Source organism: Lepidochelys kempii, chromosome 10 (genome assembly GCF_965140285.1).
Source record: "Lepidochelys kempii isolate rLepKem1 chromosome 10, rLepKem1.hap1, whole genome shotgun sequence".
In the NCBI taxonomy this organism is placed as follows: domain Eukaryota; kingdom Metazoa; phylum Chordata; order Testudines; family Cheloniidae; genus Lepidochelys; species Lepidochelys kempii.
In genome coordinates this window covers 34,425,267-34,452,231 of record NC_136389.1, presented here as the reverse complement: position 1 = coordinate 34,452,231, position 26,965 = coordinate 34,425,267, and the positions used below count along the sequence as shown (strand labels likewise).

Here is a 26,965-nt window from a genome sequence, read left to right as displayed (position 1 = left end):
GATGATGGTGCATCATTATGCCCTAGAGAGCAAACCATGAGCTTTATCTCCCCAAGGGTTATTTATTCACAGAGCAGCTCCTTAGTTGCTCTCTGTTAATGAAGTGGAGGGGTGGGCATGTTCTCATTGTGTTTTTCTCTCTGCTGCCCAGGGAGACCCAACAAACGGATCGTGGGGACAATGCAAGGTGGAGACACAGAGGATGATGTAAGTAGGAAAAGATCTTGTGTGGGCTGCAGGGCATCTTGGTCTGTCCATCACTGATGGAGCTTTGCAGTGACAGACCTGCTACCACAGCACTAGATGGCAGTGTTCCCCTGACAAATCTTCATCACACAGGCATTCTCCCCCCATTTCCTTTCTCATCCTCACCTTACACACCCCCACACCCTCTCTCTCCTGCATGTTGTTTCCCTGTTTTCTTTATTTAGCCTGTTTAGTCTCTGTTACTTCTCCATTGCCCTAACTCCATTCTGTACCTCATTAGTAATGACAGATCTCCTGTCTGTGCTAGAAACTCCTAGCCCCACCCATTTCTTTTCTGGCCAGCCATTGAGCCTGAGGCAACAGTGGGGTGCAGGGAGGGGTTGGGATTTTCGACAGAGTTGAGGGGATGTAGGCACATTCATTTAAATGGAAGCTGTGTCTCTGTATCCCTAGGCTGCTTTGAAAATCCCCCCATGGCTCTTTAAGACCCGAAAAATGGCTTGTTCTAGGGGGAGAAAGGAGTCTAACAATATTGCCCTCAAGCTACTGGAGGGTGACTGGAGGGGACTGTGCTGTGATTTTCTTCTCCCAGTCCTGCTACCCAGCCAGGAGATTGGATGGGGAGCTGCTTCTGCCTTCTACCCCCTGCTGTTGGAAGGGAGATGGGGCCAGGGAAGGGATGGTGAAGGCTGACCCTGGTGACTAGAGGCTAGACAGGCCATGCTAGGGATCAAAGCACCCCCACCTAAGACCCATCTGGGAGCAGGCAGACACTCTAGCTGCTCCACTCACCCCTTTAAGGTCTAGTTAGCTGGTGTCCTCCACCAGCGTGTCCTGTCAGCTGGGGCCCTGCCCTCTGCTGTCATTCTGCTGGTGAATGGCAGGATGGGCTCTGTGCAGTGCTGCTAGTCCAAGGTAGAGGGACCAGGCTGCTAATGGCAGGAAGCAGAGCCCTGTTGTCCAGAACCAGCAGTGGGGCTCTGCCTGCTCTGCCATTCGTAGATCTTCCTCTCAGCACTGCTCTGACTCACTCAGACTAAAGCTGGTATAAGGTTCTCAGAGGTGACATTTCTTTGCTATAAATATTTGGACTTTCCAAAAGCTTTTGGCAAAGCCCCTCCCCAGAGGCTGCTAAGGAAACCTGCCCAGTGTGAGAGGAAGGAGCTGTCATGAATCAGAAAGGGCCTACGAGAGAGTGAGAGAGAGAGAGCGCAAAGAGCAGGAACTAATGGTGAATTATCAGCCTGGCAAAGATTAACAGTGGGAGCCTCAGGGTTCAGGACTTGGAGCAGTAGGATTGAATCTCACAGGACCCACAGACTTGCCCCTGTGATCCATGCATTTGTGACCTCTAGGCTTGGTTACTGCATCCCAGTATCCCCAGGAATGAAGTGACATGCCCTGACAAAGCTCTAACTAGCACGAAATGCAGTAGACCACCTGCTTAGCAGCACAGCTCTAGTAAGCATAATGTCCTGGCACACCACATTGGTTCTCCATTGAACAGTTTGGTTCAAGGTCTCAGTCCTGCCATTCAAAGCCCCCCTATGGTATTGGCTCTGTCTACCTAAGAGACACCTCTCCCTCCATGACCAGGATCTCAGGCACAGGAGTGTGGGTGACAGAATTTAAAATGGGGTGGGACCTACACTGTGGAACTCACTGCCCCCAGAGACAGGAATGACTGGGGACCTCCCAACATTCACAGCTGAATGCAAAATGCATCTCTGCTATGGCTTCCCCACAGAAGGTCTGTCCCCTGTCCCCAACACACCCCAACCAAACTGAGCTATACAAGCAGTCTCTCCTGCCAGCAGAGGAGAAGGGAGAAGGGTTATCCCTTTTCGAGGCGTGTTTGATAGCTTTGGGGATGCTTAGATACTGTGATGATGAGGGAGTCTGAGGCCATAGCTATACAGACCAGCTCCCAGTGTTGTTTCTGCTCAGGGCCCAGTAGAGTGAAGTGCCTCACATTCTGTCTAGGCAGGAATTCACCAGGCCTTGCTCCACGATTCGCTTCTGGCTTGAATTGGTTTGTTTAAATTCATTTTTCTGCCTCCTGGGGAATGACTCGTTCTCTGTGTTTGGGCCAGAGACACCCACATTCCTGTGCAGGATGCTGGCAGGTGACAAGTTCCCTGAATACCTTGTCTCCAACCAGTCCCTGTCTGGCTGTCTGAGGAGTACAAACTCTCTCTGGTACCAGCAGTATCCAGGGAAGGAAGCGTAATTATCTCCAGGCATAGGGCATGGATGTGTGAGCTGGATACCTCACCTCACTTACAGCCACTCACTGTGAGGCAGCTCTTGGGAGCTGAGTGAGCTTTGGTGCGGGCCTGTTGCTGCAGCAGGGAGAACGCAGGAGCCATCTAAAGAGAGAGCCCTCTCACAGCATGCTGGGGGCTAGGACTCCTTGGGCTGCTTCTCAGTTAGTATCTGGGGCTGCAGCTGCTTGGGAAAGCTCTCTGCCGCATCACTGCAGTGTCTGATTTATCCTCACAGCCCCCCAGGAGGGAGAGACATAGCAGCCCCATTTTAGAGGGGGAGGGATACTGGGGCACAGAGAAGGGCAGTGACAGGTCAGTGCCAGAGTTGGGAGTAGAACCTGGGTCTGCTGAGTCCCAAGCCAGTGCCTCAGCCCTAAAACAAGTCTTCCTTCTCCCATAAAGCTTGCAAAGCCCCTCCCAGCCCATTGCCCACAAGAGCAAGTTTTCCTCCAGGCACCCTGTGGGGTCCAGATCCCTTCAGCGGGGGAAGGGTGCTGATCACTGCATGACTGTCAGGGACTGGGGCGTGAGCATCAGATCCAGTGCTTAGAGCCATAGGCATCAAGCCTGAGGAGTGTAGCCAAAGTCAATAGCCGGGGCCCAGTGCCTAGCGTCAAGCCAGACTCAATAACCAGGAACAGAGGCAGGAGCCAGGAATGATGCAGAGCGGGGCTCTGCCTTGTTAATTCCTAGTACTGCCTCCAGGCTGAAATGGAATGGCTGGACCAATCTGAGGCTATGGGAGGAGCTGCCAGGCATCTCTGCTTTAGAATCATAGAATCATAGAATATCAGGGTTGGAAGGGACCCCAGAAGGTCATCTAGTCCAACCCCCTGCTCAAAGCAGGACCAATTCCCAGTTAAATCATCCCAGCCAGGGCTTTGTCAAGCCTGACCTTAAAAATCTCTAAGGAAGGAGATTCTACCACCTCCCTAGGTAACGCATTCCAGTGTTTCACCACCCTCTTAGTGAAAAAGTTTTTCCTAATATCCAATCTAAACCTCCCCCACTGCAACTTGAGACCATTACTCCTCGTTCTGTCATCTGCTACCATTGAGAACAGTCTAGAGCCATCCTCTTTGGAACCCCCTTTCAGGTAGTTGAAAGCAGCTATCAAATCCCCCCTCATTCTTCTCTTCTGCAGGCTAAACAATCCCAGCTCCCTCAGCCTCTCCTCATAACTCATGTGTTCCAGTCCCCTAATCATTTTTGTTGCCCTTCGCTGGACTCTCTCCAATTTATCCACATCCTTCTTGAAGTGTGGGGCCCAAAACTGGACACAGTACTCCAGATGAGGCCTCACCAATGTCGAATAGAGGGGAACGATCACGTCCCTCGATCTGCTCGCTATGCCCCTACTTATACATCCCAAAATGCCATTGGCCTTCTTGGCAACAAGGGCACACTGCTGACTCATATCCAGCTTCTCGTCCACTGTCACCCCTAGGTCCTTTTCTGCAGAACTGCTGCCTAGCCATTCGGTCCCTAGTCTGTAGCTGTGCATTGGGTTCTTCCGTCCTAAGTGCAGGACCCTGCACTTATCCTTATTGAACCTCATCAGATTCCTTTTGGCCCAATCTTCCAATTGGTCTAGGTCCTTCTGTATCCTATCCCTCCCCTCCAGCGTATCTACCACTCCTCCCAGTTTAGTATCATCCGCAAATTTGCTGAGAGTGCAATCCACACCATCCTCCAGATCATTTATGAAGATATTGAATAAAACCGGCCCCAGGACCGACCCTTGGGGCACTCCACTTGATACCGGCTGCCAACTAGACATGGAGCCATTGATCACTACCCGTTGAGCCCGACAATTTAGCCAGCTTTCTACCCACCTTATAGTGCAGCACTTTGAGCAGCACTTTCCGCATGATGGGTTTCCCAGGACATATGGTGTGCTGGCCATGGCTCTGCCAAAGCTGGCTGGTGGGAGCACCGCCCAGCCACAGACCTGGGTTCAAGACTCACAAGTCCTCCTCCAGACTGGAAGGTGTATTTTGTCTTTGTTTACCTTCTTCTGCTCCAGCCTGTGCTGGCCAGAGCCAAGCTATGGCTCCCTCCATGGACTCTTGGCCTGAGCCAGGACAGGGATGCTGCCTAGCCCCTCAAGCCAGGCACCCGCACGGCTGCTTTCTCTCATTCTCGCTCTCTCCTGTCTCCACTCCCTTTTGTCCTTCTCTCATCTTTCTGTTTGTAGCCACTCCAGACAGAATAGGGGAGGCCAGGACGACTGGTGCCTGTTTCCGCCCACCCCACTCCACCTATTGGTACCTGTCAGGTCCCAGCAGCCACCCAGGCGTGGAGCTCAAGAGATCTCAGTCCAGTAGCTCTCAGCAGTAGCTGCTTCAGCTCCTCCTGGAGCAGCACCCCAGCAGGTACCAGAGCTCAGCCACAACTACGTGACTCTACCAGGGACAGACCCTCAACCAGAAATGGGTCAAAATATAGAGAAGGAAACCCAAGGAAGGGAAGGGTTAAACCTACTAAGGGAGAGAACCAGACCACAGAGTAGGGCAGGCTGGGGGGAGAACACAGCGAAGGGACAGAGCTGGCGAGAGCTGTACACTGGAGCCAGTGGCTGTGCCCCCGGCCTCCCAGCCTGCTTTGCTTGTGTATCACACAATCATAGAATATCAGGGTTGGAAGAGACCTCAGGAGGTCATCTAGTCCAATCCCCTGCTCAAAGCAGGACCAACCCCAACTAAATCATCCCAGCCAGGGCTTTGTCAAGCTGGGCCTTAAAAACCTCAAAGGAAGGAGATTCCACCACCTCCCTAGGTAACCCATTCCAGTGCTTCACCACCCTCCTAGTGAAGTAGTTTTTCGTAATATCCTACCTAAACCTCCCCTACTGCAACTTGAGACCATTACTCCTTGTTCTGTCATCTGCCACCACTGAGAACAGCCGAGCTCCATCCTCTTTGGAACCCCCCTTCAGGTAGTTGAAGGCTGCTATCAACTCCCCATACGCATTGCCTTCAGGGCAGGGTCTGGGTTTCCCTTCCAGCACCCAACCCAGCGGGGCAGCTACCGTAATAATGATAATCATCCTCACGGGGCTTGGCTACCTCGGCCTGTGCCAGGGCAGGGCACCTCCTGTGGCAGCTGAGCTGTGTGCTGCGAGAGCAGAGACACGACCTCGGGGTTGGTGAGCTGCTTCCTGAGCCTGTAGCTCTGGCTGAGCTGCTCCTGGGACCAGGTGCACTGGGGGCTGCTGCAGGGGCAGAGAAGGAAGATGGGTTCCAAGAAGCTGCCTGCTGCCCCAGGCCAACATCTTTGCAGTGGGGAGCAAAGTGAGCCCAGGGCTGGTTTCCTTACCCATCTGCTCCTCTCCTCTGTCCCCGCCCTGTCTCCCTCAACCAGTCTGGGATGCCCCTTTCAGGGAGAAGCTCTATTCTCTTCCAGGGAGCCTGGCTCCTGGCAGACAGTCATGCAGGACAGCCTGCAGACCTCTAGCACTGGTGAGCAGCACGTCTCTGGGCACCATTGCCCTGTGCATGCTGTTTGGAGTTGGCTTTCCAGGTCCTGTCCATGTTCCCAGCAACCCTTCCTGTAGCATCGCGCTTTGCAGTACCGCTCAGACATTGTGCACAGCACCCTCAGCTGTGAGCAGCTTCCACTGCTGCCTCCTTTCCTTGCTCTCACTTTGGTTGCATTCTGTTTGCTTTTCTTTTTAATGTTTTTCCCTTCTCCATCTCCCATTGTTCTCTCCACTGTCGGTCTCCAAGGCGGGATCAGCCCAAGCCGAACCAGGTAAACACAAGACCTCCAGCACGAAGGCACAGGTGGGTTTGTCTCCTGTGGTTCCTTTCGTCACCCTTATCCTAGGGCACTCCACAGTTCCCTCTATGGTCCTGCTGTCCCCCTGGATTCAGCAGCGGTAAAGAAGTCCATTGTCAGCATCCCACTGGGGGCCTGGAAAGGAGGTCTTCAGCGGCATGGGTGGAGCAGCCACTGCCTAGCAAAGTGGGAGATTGCTGCTGAAAGCTGTGTAGTGTCTTTAGTTCCCTCCGGTGGTGAGGGCTCCACTCTCCGATCATTTCTGAATCAGCAGCTCCAGCCTGTGCTATTGGCTCAGTAATGAAGCCATATACTGTTACTACTCCCTATGCCAGATCCAAAACTGGACCCCACCCCACTGTGTGTTTCTTGGTAACTGGGTCATTATCTCAGGATGGAGGGATGTGGTTCTGGTTAATTTCAGCATGGGCAGGGAACCTGACTGCAGTTCTTCTCAGAAGAGGGTGATGTGCAGGTTTCCCCCCTGCCATGTTTCTGGGCACACAGAAGACATGTACATTGCAGGCTTTGTACGTTTTGGCCATTGAGGATAGCACTGGTTTGAGAAGGGACTGGCCATGAATTCAGTACCCACTGCTTTCTTACAGGAGGAGTCGGAGGATAGTGAGATTGACCTGGATGATGATGAAGATGATGATGAGGATGACATTGAAGATGACAGCATGGAAATCTCTCCCAGCAAGGCCAATCGCCGGGCCAGGAAGCCAGAGCCACTGGAGGAGAGTGATAATGACTTCTGACTCTCCTTCCGAGGTGGAACCACTCAACATCTTGAGATGAAAACTTCAGACAGCGCAAGGCTTGGGAATGTAACACACTGCTGGTCCTGCAGGTATTTTATATCGGAATGAAATTTGGAGTTGATAAATAATAAAGCTATTTTCATAGTGACAGTTAAACTTTAATTGCCAATCTTCTTCCCTGCTCGTCTTTCCCAAAGTTTGACTCATTCTGATGATAATTAAAAGTGATGTGATATTAAAAACTTGTTTACTTAACCTCTTGGAAAGTGGGATTGTATCTGAGCATTAGAACTAGGGCTCCAAGCTTTGAAAACCACTACCAAATGGTCGTTTAGGCCTTGTCTACACACAAACCTCTACAAGTGTAACTAAAACTGGTTACAACTGACGTAAAACCCTTGTGTGGGTACATTTGAATTGATTTAAACCTGCTTTATATTGATTTAGCCAAAACTGATGCCTTACCAAATTAAGGGCTTGTTACCACACAGAGGCGCACCAGTTTAACTACAGGTGTGATATTAAACTGATAGAGGTAAGCCGTTGCAGAACACTGTGTGGATGCTGTTATATTGGCATAAACCCATCTTATATCAGTAATTTATCTTAAATCTCTCAGGAAACGGGTTAAGCAAAACTACAATAATCCACTCTTGAACCACCGTCACGGGGCTTTGCAGCAGTTGAACCAAATCACCATAAGCATCAGCCCTTTAGTTAAAGTCCTGAGCCTATATGTAGACCAGGCTGTAGTCTCTTGCAATGAGTGCAGTCAAATATGTCCAAAGTTTGTCTAACTGTCTAAGGGTTTGCCTTCATTGCAATGCGTGCCTTACAGGACCTTCCTTCTTTGGATGTTTTTTGCATGATACCTTCCGATACGACAACTGGGTAGAGATTCTCTTCCATAAACAAGTCTAAAAAGCCACAGAAGTCTATTGTACTATCAAATGCTGCTGTCCTCTTGCGTGCTATACAAGTTGTGTTGTTTATATAGATTCCCGTGTTTCAGAAATACATGTATTTTCCGCATTGATTCATATCACCTTTTTTATTGAGAAGTTTTAGTAGATTAGGCAGGCGCAATTCTTGTTGAGAAACCATGTAGGTTAGAGAAAGCTCAAGTGCATTCACTTCATGTGTCAGTTATATCTGCCTCACTTGCTTGTCAGCGCTGCTGTAGAATGTCATAGCTTCACAGGAGCAGACATTACTGCTTGATGAGAGCACTTCACCTTGGCGCTTGCTCATCAGGACAGTTGAGTGGCCCAGTTTTGTTCCCATATTGCTGGCACCCTGCTGGCCTGACATGTTCTACATCTGGAAATCTGCCCTTGTTTACCCTACATCTGCATTACAAATGTGCATCTAACCCTCTTCATTATTAGTACTGCAGGAAGGCAGGAACATTAAGTAGTTCAAGGTGAATTTCTTCATGCCACCCATCTCAGCCATTCCTTTCACACCAGTATGGTGCCAGTCAGTAGAGCAAGGAGGCTGAAGTCTAACTTTATGTTGGTGCACAGGGAACCATCTTTTTTATTCAGTGTTTGTACAGCACCTAGTACAGTGGGGTCTTGGTCCATGATGAGAGCTCCTAGGTGCTACGGTAACACAAATCAATACCAATAATATCGCAACTCACCTAGATTTTAAAGACTCACCATAACTGGGATTGCTAGGAGACCTGTTTGCCTTATTGTACATCCAGTAAGTTAAAGGGAGTTTTGCCACTTGCTTCAAAGAGAACAGAGAGCCCTCTGCCTTTCTGCTGTGTGATTCCATGGGTGCTAGCTAGCTGTGAACTGTCAGGGGGGCCTACGCTCCACAATCCGTCATGGAATCCCAGCACCATTCCAGCGGTTAGCAGGGGACCTGCGCTCTACCTCCACTTCCAACCCTAGTTACCTATTCTGCCGGGAATCCGCTGTGCACTGAGAGAGGCAGAAGCCATTGCTTCCACTACCCCCACCTATCAAAACTGAGGTCGCACCCCAGACTGAGAGTTGCTGCTCATAAAATCAAGCCTGGTCCCTGTGCTGGGGTGCTGTTAGTTACATTTCCCATGTGTTATTGTCTGCCTTGTAACTGAATCAGACAGAGTCAAACATATTCTGTGTACGAACACAGAGCACAGTACTGCCACCTAGCACCGTCCATATAGAGCTTCAGCCAAACAAGGCTGCAGTTTGTAGGCTAACATACTGCATCCAGCCTGGACAAAACGCCCTTTGAAGGCTCCAGGAAGGGCCCTTAAGAGCACTCAGTGGATTTGCCGCAAAAAAGCTTTTTTTAAAAAAAGCTGTTGCAGAAATCACTGACTCCACTCACGCCTTAGCGTCATGGCGCTGGGAATTCACAGCTCATGGGGCTCAATTCACCACCGCCTGCCCCTTGTGAAGCCATTTACACATGTGCAAAGGGAATGCGGCATGGGTTTGAAATGCTCCTACCGCTGTGCGGCTTCCTGATGTGGACAGCCACTTCGCCCAGGTGTCAATTATGGCACAAAGTGCAACTCAGTGAGGAGTCAGGCCCATTCATGCCAAACTGCTGCCAAGGAACAGCTCCCATTGTGGCAGGTGGCCCTAGTATCCTGCTGACCCCTAAGTGCAAGACCCCCCATAGATTAGGGCATAGGGTCTGAGCTCAGTGCATCTAAAGACACACACGCATGCAATGCCTCCAGTAGATGAGGTTTGGTAGCACATCTGCTGCCCCTGGGCAAATACCATCTGGGGCCTGGGGAGAGACAGGCATGAAAGGGAAGCCATTACAGCAGACATTTGCTTAGCCAACCCCCTTTTACCTGAAATACGCATCTGGTGGATAATGAGTAAATTCCCCCCCCAGTGAATCATTTGCATGGAAAGCTGCCTGTTTAGCTAAACACATTTCATTCCCTTGTGCTGTTTGGATAAACAGGGGTTTGCTGAGCTCAGTGCTGGGAACACTGATCAACTGTACAGGCCTTCACTGCTGAACTCTGCTCTGAAGGCTGGAGGAGACAGGCTACAGGGCTTGTTTGTGGTAGGTCAGAGCAGAGATTTAAAAAAAAACCCAACACCCGCGCCTCTGTGTTTGCTGCTAAGTAAGTGGAGGTGAGTGCGGCCGAGGCCTGTGCTATTGCTAACCACCAGTCATGCGTGACAGGCCACTGTAGTCAGAGTAGGTGCATCCAGCTCTTCAAAGGGGAAGTGGAGGGCTGAGGTCAGGTGGTGTCTCCAGGAGCAGGCTGGATCTACAGGGGTCCCCAGTAAGATAGCCGTTTGACCAGCAAGCACCACACAGTAACAAGGGCTAGGTCCTATTTTAAATATGGGGAAACCTATGGTGGCTCAGACCTCCTTCCCCCGCTGTGGGATTGACAAAGGCTGTGTAGTGATGACCAGCTGGAACAGCGTCTCATCGGGGCTCCCTGCCTAGTTGTATGCAGCTTACCCAGCAAGGGCTCACTGGAGAATGGGTAGCGCCTGAGCTGTGGATGCAGCCTGGGGTAATTCTCATTGCTCCAGGTGCCAGTTCTTAAGACAGAAAAAGAAAAGTTCCTCCTGGAGCTGAACTGTTGTATAGCCCCTGGGAACACTGCAGGCCAGCCTCTGATCTCAGCTTAGCGCTGGCACCCATATAAAGCCTAGCTGACTGCATTGACGCTGTGTTTACGCCAGTGGAACTGAATTCACAGTGGCCTACTGCTTTAAATGAAGCATTTTTGTCTCCATGTTCATTCCTAGCTTTGGCTCAGGCTTATGCAGAGAGCAAGGTGCCCTGAACAGCGTGCCACTCAGCATGGACTGACTGACCCAGGCCCCAGTGCTGCACACTGCAGCCAAAAAACATCTGCACAGCTGATTCAGTGAAACCAGGTGGGTGAGATACGAGCCACTCCCAGGATCTGAAGCAGAGCTCTGTGTACACTCAAAAGCTTGGCTCTCTCCCCGACTAAAGTTGGGCCAATACAAGCTATCACCCACCTTATCATGGTAATATCATATATGCCTGAGGGCATTCTGCGCCAAAAAATTAAAAATTCTGCGTCAAAAAATTAAAAATTCTGAGCACAGTGTTTTAAAATTCTGCAAATTTTATTTGTCAAATAAACATGTAGGCTCCAGCATAGCATTGGGGAGCACAGGCCACTGGCTGCATAGAGATGAGAGATCACTCTGCAGCTCCCCTGCCCCCCGGGAAACAGACTCAGCAGTGAGGTTGCACCCAACCCTGGCACAGGGCAAGAACCGGCCCTGCCCCAGAGACACCCCAGTGCCCTGCCCCTCCGTGCCAGGTGCACAAGGTGTGGGCAGTAAGGCTCAGCAAGGCAGGATCCAAAGGTGGAGGGGCTTAATGTGGGGGGATCCAGGTGTAGGTTGAAAAGATTCTGGGGTGGTGGCTTAGTGGGGAAATCCAGATGCAGGAGGGATCTGGCTTCACAGGGGCTTGTTGCGGGGTTCTGGATACAACAGTAATGGGACTCTGCAGGGCGGGGGGTCTAAGTGAAGACGGTTGGGGCTCAGCAGGGGAAAGGGGGTCTGGGTGTCCAGATGCTGGGGGAGTAGGGCTCAGTTGGGTGGGGCTCCAGGTGCAGCTGGTTGGGGGCTCGGGGCGGGGGGGCTCATCGGGTGGTCAAGGTGCAGAGGGAGTGGAGTTTAGGGGGTTGGGCGCAGGGGGGGTGAGGCTCAGTGGAAGGGTTTGGGTAGGAGGGGGTCTGGTTGCACGGGGGTTGGGCAGGTGGGGGAGCATCTCCCTGTACAAAGATCCCTCACCCTGCAGCTGAGGAGCGATGGGTGCAGGAAGCGCAGGGGGGTGGGGAGTTTGCAGAGCTTCCTACAGCCAGGGCAGAAATCTGGGAGTGAGTCTGACATGGCCCTGAATGCCATTTAGGGGAAGAGGAAGACCCATCCTCCCCAGCCCAGCTGTGACCAGCAGCTGAGCCCAGCGTAAGGTAGGAGCGACCAGATGGGTCTTCCCCGGTCCTGCCCCATGCCCCACAGTGATTTACCTCTCTCCTGGCTGCCCTGGGCACCCGAAACATCCTGCTTGGGGAGGGTCGCATGACCGCTCTTGTGGCTTTCCTTTGCTTCCCCGTCAGAAAGTCATTTTTCTGCAGGGAAGCAAAGAAATCTGCAGGGGCCATATGTTCTGTGCAGGTGCAGTGGCTCAGAATTCCCCCAGGAGTATAATATCCTGGGGCCAGCATGACAAACAGCCGATGATTTGGGGAGAGCCTTGCTGTCCTGCCCTGCCCTTTTGGAAGAAGGTTCCCCCAGCTGGGGAAGCTGAGACAGGGTATTCTCAGGGGAAAAAAAGTGTCCTGCTCCAGTTTGTTTTACTGGGAAATTCCAGGGCTGGGTGACCCAGCCTACAGCTCTTAGTTCCCAGCTGCCAAACTGCATCAAGCGCCATCTGCCTGTGGAGGGAGGCTCAGGCTCTCTGGCCCAGACCCTCAAAAGTGTTAGGGGCCTAAATACCTTTGAGGCTCCGGCCTCTGGCTAGAAGCCCCAGCCAGTAGCCTTGTGGTCTTAGCACGTTCTGCACTTTCCATTAGTTGGCGGGGGGCAGGGGTAACTAGGGAGGTTTGGCAAGTCCATGGGCCTTTTCATAAGGTGGCACCATGCTGGGCTTAGCTGCATCGTTCCCCCAGACACTCCCTGAAGGGAACCTGGATGTAAGTGTTTAGAAACGAACCCGTGGCGAGCTCGGGCCGCCTGGGCACAGTTATTGTTAGAGTCAGCATTTTCCTGCTGCTTTTCAGCCCATTTCTACTAGCAGCTTTTCTTTCCAACTGGCTGCTCGCTTGGGCCAGTCACTGACATGCCTCCAAGAGAAGCTGACCTCTGACCTGGGTGGGGACAGGGACAGAAATGTGGATCCACCCATGTTCAAGGCCTTGGGCAGGGCAGTATTAGCCCCAGCTGCTAATTTACCTCTCCGTTTTTTAATCCCTCCACACCTCGCCTGGAGCCAATGAGGCTGCATGACCAGGGGCCCCCAGCGCACAAAAGGCCAGACTGCTACTGGTCCAAATGGGTTAAATGTTGTGGGCTCAAAGAGCCAGGAGCAGCGTCAGACAACGTGTGACAGCTCCAGGCCAGGTTCTGGCATGGCTGGAGTGCTGCCCCGCAGCTCAGCGCTGCCCCAGGGCTCCCACACACCCTGCTCCTTATGGCTGTGGAGCCTTTGCACTGATGCAGTGGGTGGCTCCACCTCGTAGCACACGCTGTGCACAGCAGGGGAGTGCTGCCCCGCTCCTAGCAAGGCGGGACATGGCGTCCGACACACTAGAGAGGATGGAACCTACAATCCATCCCCCTTGAAATGCCCAAACAGCAGGCGCAGGAGGGCGGGTAAGAATGCTCACGTCATTGCTTCGGTTAGGAATCCGTTTATTTCAGAGCTTGGCACCTCATCCCACCGGTCACGCTCCTTGTTAGAATCTCGCTGCTGCATGGCTGGCAGGCGCGCCGCTCATGCCCTAGTCTGAGCAAGAGCACAGGCAGCTGTGGTGGAAGGCCCTGCAGCCTGGCTCTTAGCCCTGCTACAGGCATCGCCCCTTCCAGAGGGCTCACTGCATTGCTTCACCACAGCAACAGGCACAAACAAGAGCCTAGGAACCCTGGGCAGATACCTAGACCCAGCCACTCAGTGATATTTAGGCACCTAACGGCCACTGAAATCAATAAAGACCTTTATAAATCTGTCCCCTTGAGACTGGCATTACAAGTTCAGCCCTGCCAGCTGGCCACGCGCTGGGTTGTTCTCACTGGGCCCATTCTGCAGAGGGGGAAGCTGAGCCCCAGAGGTGCCATGGCTGGCCTAGGGTCACAGCATGTCAGCAGCAGACCAGCCAAGCAAGATCGCCTTCAGAAGGGCACAGAACATGGGGTCAGTTTGGATTAAAGATTTTGTTTCACGTGGCAAAACTTTGTGACTAGGAGCTCCCGGAAGCAGACGCCTAAACTGAACTGGGCAGGAACCATCCACTTTCCATGCACTTCATTTCCCAACCACCCTACAGTCACCTTCCCCTCCTTCAGCTCTTCTCCTCTCCTCTTTTCCCACTTGCTTGCTGGACAGCTGCAGCCCCCTCTGTGGGCTCATGCTAGACCATTAAACCTCTCGCTTTGCAGGGGCATAGACACTGAATGGTGAATGGTCAGTCTCCTGCCGAGCCCCAAGTCGCTCGCTGTTAGATGCCGCATGAGCACGGTGGTTTATTCGTTCTACAGGCCTGGAGGTACTCACAAGCCAAAGCTCCACGTGAGCTGATGGAAGCAAGAGGTTTCCTGTTAGAGACCCACTAAAGCAGGACACACCGACCATCATGGAACTTACTCCAGGAAATGTGGTGAACCTCGGGAGCAGAGATTTGCATGGCCCTGCCATGTACAACCCCAATGGGATTAAATAGCCATACAGCCTGAGGGCTGGGCAATAATGACTGGGGGGAAGCAGCTGCCTGGCAAGTTTCCGTGCAGTCCAGTCATAACTGTATAAATAATTCCCACCATCTGGCTCTGCGGGGGTCTCTCCGTGGTGGAAGCTCTGGGTGTACCTGTACATTGAGTGCCTCATGCTCACACATTTAGGTACACACAGCACCAGGCCCTACACACACCAGGCTGTGAGGTGGGGACATTCTGTCCTGGAGGGACCGTTTTAAAGGCATTGTATTTGTGCACAGTACTCTGGCCTCACATGATGGGTAGGAAGGAGGGCTCCTGGCAAGCCCTGCCCCTACTAAACCATTGAGGTAAGTCCTGCCAGTTGATGCACCAACTCCACTGTGCCATGAAGATCCCAGGACCAGCTCGGCAGTAGCAGGGCAGGAGGGTTTCTCAGTTACAGGGATAAGTGAGGTGGGACTAAATTGCTGGCACTGCGTCCCTCCCACCCCTTCCAACCACGTTCCCACTGCACCCGTCCTGCCTGCCTTTTAATGGTCCCGGCTGCAGCAAGCTCATTCCTTAGGCCCGGAGGCCGTTGGAACAACGGTGCCCTCATTCACCCGTGCTGCTAAGAGAGACACGTCCTTCTGCAGGAGCAGCCCCGGCGGCAGCTTTCGTTGGTGCCCCTAGGCCTCAGCACAGCTGGAGCAAGCACCTCCATCACCCCACGCAGCGCTCTGAGCCAGTCAGAGTCCGCGGGGGCGTTCCAGGCCCAGCAGGCCTCGATTGGCCGTGTGGGTCAAGCTGGGAAAGCGGCTCCCTGCGCTGCCGCACTCTGCTGCGGGGAACCCGCCAGCTGAGTTGACCCGGCACTATCATTAAAGTGAGTCTCTGCACCATCCCCTGCCCGTCGCGGACTCGCACTGGCCGTTCCCGGTGCAGCCGGCCCTCACATCTCGACGATGCAGCGCGGAGAGTTTGTTCTGATGGCGTCAGCAATCACCTTGGCGCCGGACTGGCCGATGCGATTCCCCTGCAGACTGGGAGAGGACAAGGGACAGGCATGACCTCAGCGAGCGCACAGCCGCACTAGTTCCCAGCACGGTCTGACCCCAGCGCAGGACTGCCCAGCTGGCAGGGGTACAGCCACACTGCGCACTAAGCCCCTGTCTGTGGGACTCGGTGTCCCCATGCCCACACTGCATTGTAAACCTGGGCTGACAGTTGCTGGAGCGAGGTCTCACAGTCATGCTCCACGGCCACCGTGCAGACCCCCTGGCTCGGGTCTGTGGGTTGAGCTGAGTGCACACTGAAAACTGACTGGGCTCACCACCCATCCCCACACAGGGTCCTAGGCGCCGAATCCTGAGCTCTTTCAGGCCTGAGTCAGACTGATCTGTGTGGGGACGGAAGGTGCTTGGGCTTAAACCTGAGTCAGAGCCTGGGCTCAGTGTGCAGTGTAGATGTGCCCCAGGGGGCTGGGAGACCCGTCCCCGCTGGTGTGACCTCACATACATGGTGTGTGCAAGCTCATGCCACACGGAGGCAGAGCAGCACCCTCTTCAAAATGGCATCCTGTTTGATACCAGCCCAAACCACATCCGGCTTTGGCTCAGGACCAGACGGGGGACAGCTTGGAAAAGCAGGAGTGTCTGGCATAACAGCAGGTGAAGGGGCTATGGCTGGGGCTCCCACAGGGCAGGAGAGGTCATCCAGTCCTGCAGGCACAAGGGCCCAGCGAGAGCAAGGGACGGTCGGGGAAGGAAAAACGCTGCCCCCCACTTCTGCTACCCTCAGCCTCCTGCGCCTCACCCTCCACCCCCATCTCCAGCTCCCCAAGTCAGCCCACCCAAGGAAAATCCCTCCCCCCACCGGCCTCGGGCTGGAAACGACATTCAGCCCACACATGCTGCATGAACTTTCAAGCCAAGCCCCCTTCCTTGTCCCTAGAGGCCCTGTACTGATGCCAGGGGCCTGGCGCAAGCTCCTGTTGGCCTGGGGAGCTTGCCCCCAATTCCAAGGCAGCTCTGGGCACTGAGCCCATCCAACAGCTGGGAGGCTGGAGTCCGTGGCCCAGCATCTGCCTGGGCATTGTTGGGGACACTGCCAAGAAGCAGTCGGTGAGGCCAGCCCAGGCCACGAGGGAGCTGGAGGGACCCAGGGGTTGGCACAGCACAGCCCTGTGGGGGTCCTGGGGAAGGTTTGGCTTTCAAGAGGGTTCCACACCTTGGTGACCCCATTAGCCCCCCCAGTGGTGTTTGGCAGGGACTTGGAGGCAGGGCTTCACGCCTCCTGTGGCATTTGGGCATTCTATTGTGAGGCGGCAGCCTGGGCCAGGTATGGGGTGGAGGAGTGGGTCTCACAAGTGACACTGTATGCTACCACAGAGGGACACTACAGCATAGCCGTCATGGTCCCAGAGGCAGGTGAGTTCACACTCTTTCCCTCGTCTCCGTCCATCTGCCAACCATGCCCGCATGTAGCTGGGCACTCAACTGCCACTCACTTGACATAGGTGAGGCCGTGGTTTCCGGTCAGAGCTGTGGCGATGCAGATAGCTCCATCCATGCCTAAGGAGTTCTCCTGGAGGCTGAAGGGAAGACAAAGACTCATCAAGAAGTGAGGCCCGGAGAAAGCATCGGGCAGAACTGTCAGGGTGGACTGATTTAAATCCAAGCAATTTAAAACACCAGTTGTATTCATGGATTTCAGTCAGAAAGCAGGAAACCTTGATTTACATCCTCGATTTTAATCTTGTTTTGCATTTTCACTTTTTAGTTATTTTCCTAAAGAAAGTTTGAGTCTCATTGGTTGGTACCATTACAGCTATTTTAATGTGCTAGATACATAAGATAAAAATTATCACTGTTTTGCAACTAAAACAAATTGTTTTATTAAACATCTGAACTGTTATCTGTAGTTAGTGAACTGAACCGATTGTTTCCAGTTAGTCCTGCAAGATTTTAGAACTAGTAGAGCTCGTCATTTTTATTCATAGATTGGAAAAAGAAAACAAGCTTTCCCGCTGTTCTAACTTCCAATCAGTTTCTTAACCTAGAATGAACTAGTCATTGAACCGAACTAGTTGACTAAACTCAAATGAAGAAAATGTTCTCTCTGCACCTGAAAAAAAGGGTGACTGCTGTCAACCTCCGGTTTCAGCTGCTTAGCCGCTATCTTCCAGTGACTTGTCTTTCTTAAAGACTTCGGCAGCAAATATATACTGCTTAATATATTTTTTATTTAATTTAAAGTGATTTTAACAGAATAGAGTAAGTTTAGGCCTTACTTTAATTTTAAATAGGCTTATTGTTAAAAATAAACCTGTATTTAATTAAAAAAATAAGGAAGTCTGATTTATTTTATCAGTTAAACCCTCTATTTTTATCCATACTGGGATATGTGTATTGACTTGGATTTCTTCCTCCTCTTCTCCCTGCCTGATTCCGTCCATGTCACAATAGAGGGTTAGTAACAATAGATGATTGTGACATCACAGCTGCTCCTTCGATGATGAAGTGTGATGGAACCATCTATCACTAGCAGTCAGATCAAAGGAAGCCAGTTAGGGCCAAAGCTGCTTTTTAGATACAGAAAAGATACATGACAGTTTGGAAGCATTTTGATGACTCGTTGTAGACAGTGCTGGTGGCGACACCTCTAGATAAGGTTGCCTGACACTTTCCATTATAAGACTCCATTTTCAATTATAACTTTGACCATTTGGATTGAAATTTCCCATGCTGGGCATCTGCCTCAGGCTGAATTTGTCTGGAACATTTCAGCAAACGCAGTTCAGCCATTTCCAAGACAGATTGAGGGGATTAGGTCCTATGCACAGAAAGAGACAGGGGTCCAGTGGCGGTGGGGGGAGGAAATAGTATGTGATCAGGTAATTAAAGCCTGTATCATGATGCATGCGCACAAGGGAGCCAAATTAAGATTGCACAGGGAACCTTCATTCAGGAACTTTCTAACTTTTGAGTGCTGGACTTTGCCACCTTTCCACCCTTTTACTATAGCTTTGAGAATGCAATTTATTTTTTTTAGCATTTGCCCCAGCATGGCAGCTACTTACTTCAGAACACGGAGACTGCGGTTGACCTTCAGTGCGTTGGCCATAGCTTTGGCTCCAGACACACCGATGGAGTTTCCTCTCAAGCTGCAGGGAAGCAGGAAATACAAAAGGGCGATTAGGACAAAGACCGCTGAAAGCTAATACAGGGATTCCATACAACCACAAAAAGAAATGGAGTATTTGTGGCACCTTAGAGACTAACCAATTTATTTGAGCATGAGCTTTCGTGAGCTCATGGTTAGTCTCTAAGGTGCCACAAGTACTCCTTTTCTTTTTGCAAATACAGACTAACACGGCTGTTACTCTGAAACCTGTCATACAATCACAGAAGGCAGGTTGAGGGACAGTGGGGGAGACAGAGCACATGCCAGTTGGCCTGGGACTTAAGACATGCTGGAACTGAGGGCTCCCAAAGGATTTCCAGCCTAATGAGCTGTTGGAGATGGACATGCTACAGAGCTGATGGATTTGTCTCCTGGAGGGGCCCGAGGAGAGGTAAGTCGCAGGGACTGCTTGGAGAAGGAGCGCAGCTGGGGAACACTTACTCCAAAGTTGTGAGGGTTCTGTTAACAACTAGGGCCTCTGCCAGGGCTTTGGCCCCGCCCACCCCGATCGAAGCCACCTGGAGGCTGCAAGAGAACAAGGAACGTTCAGTGCAATTCATGGCAAGCTATCCCAGCCGGCCTACGCCCGACAGACACTCATTACACTGAGCTGGCAAACCGGACCCAAGAAACCCAGGCTGTGGGGGCCAGCTTCACAAGCCAATGCCGTTCTCCTAGCACGTTGATCCTGCGGAGGAGCGTGGCAGCCCGAGGAGACAGGCCTGCCATGAGGGCATTGATCCAGCCGAGGATGTACTGATGAGCCGGGCAGACAGCAGCGCATTCTCTATTAAAACACTCGCCCCACCGAGTAACTCACCAATAAACGAAGAGGAAACTGTGTCTGGAGTCCAGCACAGACAGACACAACAGTCTCTGTGAGCTAATTGACTACAAAGCAGGGCTGACTCCCTGCTGCCGGGTGGGTGGCTGGCTCTCTGCAGGACATGGTGCTGAAGTACAGTGCGGCAGGTACCTATAGCCATCCCCTAGCAGCTAAGGACTTCTCTGTCCAATCAATTAGCAGCCTGCGGGAGCCCCGCTTCCTGTAGGACCTTGAGGCCAACTTTATTAGCTCTGGCGCATCAACTGGGGCAGGCCCAGCTAAATCCCAGCCATCTCTCTGCCTGTGACAACCCAACGGCAATGGAAGAGGGAGACATCTCCCCAGATTTCCAGTGGGCTCAGCCCCCAGGAGACATGGCTTAACCATTCACCCCCAGGCAATAGCTCGCCTTTGCTGTCCCGTGGCCACCCTTCCCTTCCCCGCTCACAAACACACCTCCTATCTCACTCTGGCACACTCATTACTACCATTCTAATGAGCAGGATCTAATGTCACTCTACGACCTGGCAGCCATGCACCCCCATACAGCATTGTGACCAGGGGGCATGGCCCTATCACTTTTTACGGGCCGCAAGGACGAGCAATGTGAGGAAGGGGACAGAGAGGAGTGAGCAGAGGGTGGGGTCTTGGGATGAAGGGGTGTGTGGGGGCTCAGGGAGAAGGGGTGGCACAGGGGTGGGGACACAGTTCAGTCACCAGTGGCCCCCCCCCATTTTAGGGAGCCCGTGCTCACTAGTCTGACTGGGAGCTCTTGCCTAGTGGGACAAGTGCAACTGTCTAGCTACCAAACTCTCCAGAAGTCCAGCGATTGGAGGACTATGAGGAGCTGGGGAGCACCAGGTTTTGTTTGCCTGGAGGATCTCGGTCCAGATGGGGCCAGCAGGCTGAGTGCCCCTGCTCTGCACACCACTACACATTTCACATACAGGGCATATCCCCCCCCCCCCCGCCCCCGGCACCACGTGGACACTTACCAGAGGGTGGTGAGAGTGGTGTTCACCTTCAGAGCAGCAGCAAGGGCGATCATGCCTTCATCGCCAATAGCGTTCTCCTGCAAACTGAAACACAGCGTGTGCCACATGACAGCATATATGGCCCTTGTCCCCTAGAGCACATTCATGGGGAAATGGGTCACGCAGGCAACAGAGGTTCTGGGAGGAGGGTTAATGGCTCCTGACAGGGTCGGGACACAAGCTGGCTCCCCTGAGTGGTATGCTCCAAACTGCTGCGGCTTCCAGACGACACATGCAGACCACTGCCCCATGGTGAGATGGGGGTGTGCTGTTAGCCCGTGAAACTGCCCAGTGACAAGATCCAGCCGCTTGGAAATAAGGTGTACATTTTTAACATTGTGGTTAATTAGCCACTGGGACAACTGCCCAAGGGTTGTGGTGGATTCTCCATCACTAGCCATTTTTATATCAAGATTGCATGTCTTGCTAAAAGCTCTGCTCTGGGAATTATTGTGGGGCAGGTCTCTGGCCTGTGGGATACAGGAGGTCGGCCTAGGTGATCCCATCCCTTCTGGCCCTGGAGGTGGAGACGATGGAGCCCAGAGGGGCAGTGAACAGGTCTCTCTCAATAGGGTGAAATTCAGAGGGTGCCAGGCAGTGAGATATAAGGCAACAAAAATACCCAATACAGAGTGACCTGCTGTCCAAATATTAGGGGCTCTGTCAGTATATGCAAGTATCCCCCCCTCCCCGATGCAACGTTGTGGCATTACGACCCTCTCCTCCATCGCCCATGGGATGGCGGCAGCCCCCCCAGCCAGAACACCGAGCAGGCCGAGTGGCCACAAAGGAGGATGCTGCAGGACCCTGACTGCGTGGGTCACGAGCGGTTTATTGTGCGGAGGTGGGTGATGCTCCAGCAGGGCAGACCCAGGGTTGAGAAGAGCTGGCTGAGGGAGGGAGTGGGTCCCTGGAGGGACCTGCGGAACAAGTGAGCTCGGGAACCACTAGTCTAGGGTGTGCTTGCCGGGGCCCCCTGCTGGCTCTGGCTGGTCAGAGGTAAGTGATTAGGACACCGCGAAATGGGTGCATGTCCTGAATAGAACCCCCTTTGCCGGGGGAGCAAAGGCGCAAGAGCCCCCAGAGAATCTTCCTCAGCAGACAGCTGAGCCCACAAAAGGGCTGGTTCCCCTTGCTTGCCCTGCTCCTGCTTGGCCTCCTGTCCTCCCCCAATCCACAGCCCAGCCGTACATGCCGCATGCAGCCCCTGCCAGAGACTCACTGAGCCAAGCGGGACACGCTCCCTGAGGCGGCTCTGCAATGCCCCCACAGCGCAGGGCTTTGGCATTGCTGGGGGAGGGAGGGTCTGATCTGCTCCCCAGCACAAAACCCTAACCCCCCGCAAGTATGTGACCACCCCCACCCCAGCACCCTCGCACCCTGAGCCAGCGATGCGGCCAGGCAGGCAGGCTGCAGGCGCCACTTACTCGAGGCTGGTCAGGCTCGTGTTGGAGTGTAGTGCTTGGGCCAGCGCCTTGGCTGCCTTCGACTGGATGAAGTTCCACTGCAGGCTGTGCAAAGAGAGTGGGCGGTGAAGGGTGACCACTGGGGGGCGGGGCGGGACTCTGCAAATGGGGAGAGGCCCCCCGGCCAAGGGGAATGGACCCTTCTCATTGGGGGACCAGCCACAAGAGGGGATAGCTCTCCGCAGGCTGTTGTGGAGTAGCTGCATCCCACCCAATGAAAGCCCCCCTGGGTTTGTACCGAACACAATAGCCTTCTGCACATCCTGCCCGTAACTGTCACTTATCAGCCTTGGGCACTGCTGAACAGCTGCTGCCTTTGAACTCAGAAGTAGCGGCATCGTGGTGGCAGGTGAAAGGCTGTGATCTCCAGGGAGATCTCCAGGGTTTAATTCTGTAAACCTGCATATCTGAGGCTTCCAAACACCACTATGCAAATCCATCCATCACACTACAGTGCACAATCCATCGGTAACGTAGTAGCTTTGATTAATCAGACATTAATAAAAGGGCCTGAAGAATTGGGGCACGTATGGCTTTTCAGCCTTAAAAAATGACATGGTTGAAGGGCTGGTGAAAGTTGCCAGCCTGACAGTGCTGGAGAGAGAGGATGGGCTCCAGGCGAGAGAGGGGTTCAGCGCCTAGGGCCCATTCAACCTTTTGCATCTGCAAAGGTTGCCAGCGGTGGGAGGGGTCTGGGACGTCGACTCCAATTCACCACCAACCATCCCACGGGCCATTGAAAAGTCATCATACAGTAGCCAGGTGGGGAGGTAATATCTTTCAATGGACCAACTTCTGTTGGTGAAATAGACGAGCTTTTGAGCTCCACAGAGCTCCTCTTCAGGTCTGGTAAAGGCAATCACAGGCCAGGTGTATGCTACAAACTTACATCGGTATAACTACGTTGCTCGGGGGTGTAAAAAATCCACACCCTGTATATCCACATCCCTGAGCAAGGCAGTTATATCAACCTAAACCCTAGTGCAGACAGCACTAAGCTGGCAGGAGAGCTTCTCCAGTCAGCCTAGTGACCGCCTCTCGGGGAGGTGGATTAACTATGCCAACGGCAGAAGCTCTTCGGTCGGCATAGTAGCATCTTCACTGAAGCGCTAGAGCGGGACCAGTGCAGTGTTTTAAGTGTAGACCTGCCCAGCATGTCAAAGCTAAAGACAAGGTGGAACAGATTGTTCAGCGTAAGTTATTCCAAAAGACCATTCAAGGCAAACCAGCCCGTTAACACCTCTGCGGTCACAGGACAAAAAGGGGGGGCTACTGGGTTACACCTTATTGTAATAAATCATAAATCCAATGTCTTTATTAAGACCATGATTTTTTAAGTGTCTAGCAAAGATATGATAAGCTCCCAAGCCTGTCTTTCGAAGGTGATGTACAGGTTGCCTTTGAGGACGAGGCCTGAGAGGTCACCTATGGAGTGATCATTTTGTGGGAAAGTTTGTGCCCACAAGTGAGGGAATGTTTCTGTCTTTATAGTTTTTCTGTGTGAGTTCATCTGAGAGTGGAATGATTGTCTGGTATCACCCACATAGTTGTTATTGGAGCATTCAGTGCGCTGGATGAGGTGCACCACTTGCTATGATAGGCATGTGTAGGACCCATGGATCTTGAAAGGTGTGTTGTGGGGGGTATTGCTCATGGCAGCAGTGGAGATATGGCTGCAGGTTTTGCATCTGAACATAAGAACAGCCAGACTAGGTCAGGCCAGTGGTCCATGTAGCCCACTAGCCTGTCTTCTGACAGTGGCCAGTGCCAGATGCTCCAGAGGGAAAGAACAGAACAGAGCAATTATCAAGTGATCCATCCCCTGTTGTCCAATCCCAGCTTCTGGTGGTTAGAGGCTTAGGGACAGCCAGAGCATGGGGTTGCGTCCCTTACCATCTTTGCTAATAACCATTGATGGACCTGTCCTCCATGAGCTTATCTAATTTTTATTTGAACCCATTTATACTTTTTGCCTTCACAACAACCCCTGGCGATGAGTTCCATAGGTTGACTGTGCATCATGTGAAGAACTTCCTTTGGTTTTTTTAAACCTATTGCCTATTCATTTCATTGGGTGACCCCTGGTTTTTGTGATATATGAAGGGGTAAAATAACACTTTCTTATTCAATTTCTCCACCCTGGTCATGATTTTATAGACCTCTAGAATATTCCCCGTTAGTCATCTCTTTTCTAAACTGAACAGTTCCAGTCTTTTTAACCTCTCCTCATATGGAAGCAGTTCCATCCCCCTAATCATTTTTATTGATCTTCTCTGTACTTTTTACAATTCTAATATATAGTTTTTGAGACAGGGCAACCAGAACTGCATGCAGTATTCAAGGTGTGGGCGTACCAGGGATTTATATAGTAGCATTATATTTACTGTCTTATTAGCTATCCCTTCCCTAATGGTTCCTAACAATCTTTTAGCTTTTTTGACTTCTGCTGCACATTGAGCAGATGTTTTTGGAGAACTATCCACAATGATTCCAAGATTGTTCTTGAGGGGTAACAGCTAATTTAGACCCCATTATTTTGTATGTATAGTTGGAATTATGTTGTCCAATGTGCATTACTTTGCATTTATCAGCATTGAATTACATCTGCCATTTTGTTGCCCAGTCACCCAGTTTTGTGAGATCCCTTTGTAACTCTTCGCAGTCTGCTTCGGACTTAGCTATCCTGAGTAATTTTGTATCATCTGCAAATGTTGCCACCTCAGTGTTTACCCCTTTCTCCAGATCATTTATGAATATGTTGAACAGCACTGGCTGCAGTAGAGATCCTTGGGGGACCCCACTATTTATCTCTCTCCACTGCGAAAACTGACAATTTCATAGAATCATAGAAGATTAGGGTAGAAAGAGACCTCAGGAGGTCATCTAGTCCAACCCCCTGCTCAAAGCAGGACCAACACCAACTAAATCATCCCAGGCCTTAAAAACCTCTAAGGATGGAGATTCCACCACCTCCCTAGGTAACCCGTTCCAGTGCTTCACCACCCTCCTAGTGAAACAGTGTTTCCTAATATCCAACCTAGACCTTCCCCACTGCAACTTGAGACCATTACTCCTTGTTCTGTCATCTGCCAGCACTGAGAACAGCCGAGCTCCATCCTCTTTGGAACCCGCCTCCAGGTAGTTGAAGGCTGCTATCAAATCCCCCCTCACTCTTCTCTTCTGCAGACTAAATAAACCCAGTTCCCTCAGCCTCTCCTCATAAATCAAGTGCCCCAGCCCCCTAATAATTTTTGTTGTCCTCTGCTGGACTCTCTCCAATTTGTCCACATCCTTTCTGTAGTGGGGGGCCCCAAAACTGAATTCAATACTCCAGATGTGGTCTCACCCATGCCTAATAGAGGGGAATAATCATTTCCCTCGATCTGCTGGCAATGCTCCTACAAACGCAGCCCAATATGCCATTAGCCTTCTTGGCAACAAGGGCACATTGTTGACTCATATCCAGCTTCTTGTCCACTATAACCTCCAGGTCCTTCTCTGTAGAACTGCCACTTAGCCAGTCGGTCCCCAGCCTGTAGCAGTGAATGGGATTCTTCCGTTCTAAGTTCAAGACTCTGCACTTGTCTTGTTGAAACTCATCAGATTTCTTTTGGCCCAATCCTCCAATTTGTCTAGGTCACTATGGATCTTATCCCTACCCTCCAGCGTATCTACCTCTCCCCCTACAACTTAGTGTCAACCGTGAACTTGCTGAGGGTGCAATACATCCCATCATCCAGATCATTAATGAAGATGTTGAACAAAACCAGCCCCAGGACCGACCCCTGGGGCACTCTGCTTGATACCAGCTGCCAACCTGACATCAATCTGTTGATCACTACCTGTTGAGCCCGACGATCTAGCCAACTTTCTATCCACCTTATAGTCCATTCATCCAATCCATACTTCTTTAACTTGCTGGCAAGAATACTGTGGGAGACCATATCAAAAGCTTTGGTAAAGTCAAGGAATATCACATCCACTGCTTTCCCCATATCCACAGAGCCAGCTATCTCATCATAGAAGGCAATCAGGTTGGTCAGGCATGACTTGTCCTTGGTGAATCCATGTTGACTGTTCCTGAACACCAATTTATTCCTACCCTTTGTTTCTCATCTTTTAACCAGTTAGTGATCCACGAGGGACCTTGTCAGAGGTTTTCTGAAAGTCCAAGTACACTATATCCATTGGCTCACCCTTGTCCACATGCTTGTTGACACTCTCAAACAATTCCAATAGATGGGAGATTATGTCTCACCATTTACAAAAGCTATGTTGCTCTTCCCCAATATATTGTGTTTATCTATGTGTCTGATCATTCTGTTCTTTACTATAGTTCCAACAAATTTGCCTGGAAATGAAGTTAGGTTTATCAGCTTATTGCCAGGATCGCCTCTGGAGCCTTTTTTAAAAATTGGCATCACTTTAGCTGTCCTCCAGTCACCTGGTACAGAGGCTGATTTAAGCGATAGGTTACATATCACAGTTGTTAGTTCTGCAATTTCATATCTGAGTTCCTTCAGAACTCTTGGGTAATACCATCTGGTCCTGGAGACTTATTACAGTTTAACTGAGCCACTTGTTCCGAAACCTCCTCTAATGACACCTCAATCTGGGACAGTTCCTCAGATTTGTCACCTGAAAAGAATGGTGGGAATCTCCCTCACATCCTCTGAAGTGAAGACTGATGCAAAGAATTCATTTAGCTTCTCCGCAATGGCCTCATCTCCCTTAAGTGCTCCAGTTGCACTTAGATCATCCAGGGGCCACTCTGATTGTTTGGCTTCCTACTTCTAATGCACTCCATTTTTTTGCTATTAGTTTTTGTGTCTTTTCCTAGCTGATGTTCAAACTCTTTTTTGGCCTGCCTAATTATGCTTTTACACTTGACTTGTCAGAGTTTATTCTCCTTTCTATTTTCCCCAGTAGGATTTTACTTCCAATGTTTAAAGGGTGTCTTTTTGTCTGTTACCATCTCTTACTCTGTTGTTCAGCTATGGGGGCATTTTTGGGCCTATTTTTATTTATTTATTTGGGGTATACATTTAGTTTGA

General features: G+C 51.5%; 2 protein-coding genes across 8 annotated transcripts in view; one reads left to right on the top strand and one right to left on the bottom strand.

Moving 5' to 3' along the window:
* CLUAP1 (clusterin associated protein 1) overlaps positions 1-10,997 on the top strand; it is a 165,765-nt gene extending 154,768 nt beyond the window's left edge. Inside the window, exons 11-14 of one of the 4 annotated variants that reach the window (XR_012161187.2) lie at positions 152-207; positions 6,203-6,259; positions 6,863-7,107; positions 10,753-10,997. Coding sequence is in view for 3 of the 4 variants with exons in the window: in XM_073362813.2 (XP_073218914.1) it covers positions 152-207; positions 6,203-6,259; positions 6,863-7,015 (266 nt within the window). In the remaining variant the exon portion in view is untranslated. Of the gene's footprint in view, positions 1-151; positions 208-6,202; positions 6,260-6,862; positions 7,274-10,752 lie in introns of those variants that run through there. The other 3 variants (XM_073362813.2, XM_073362812.2, XM_073362811.2) reach the window with 3 other exon arrangements.
* Positions 10,998-13,384: 2,387 nt separating this feature from the next.
* Positions 13,385-26,965, bottom strand: part of NLRC3 (NLR family CARD domain containing 3) — a 73,614-nt gene continuing 60,033 nt past the window's right edge. For all 4 annotated transcript variants that reach the window (XM_073362807.2, XM_073362805.2, XM_073362806.2 and 1 more), the window contains 6 exons: positions 21,873-21,956; positions 20,407-20,490; positions 19,027-19,110; positions 18,482-18,565; positions 16,910-16,993; positions 13,385-15,443 (listed from right to left, as the gene is read on the bottom strand). In XM_073362807.2, coding sequence (XP_073218908.1) covers positions 15,353-15,443; positions 16,910-16,993; positions 18,482-18,565; positions 19,027-19,110; positions 20,407-20,490; positions 21,873-21,956 — 511 coding nt within the window. In that variant the 3' untranslated portion in view covers positions 13,385-15,352. The remainder of the gene's footprint in view (positions 15,444-16,909; positions 16,994-18,481; positions 18,566-19,026; positions 19,111-20,406; positions 20,491-21,872; positions 21,957-26,965) is intronic.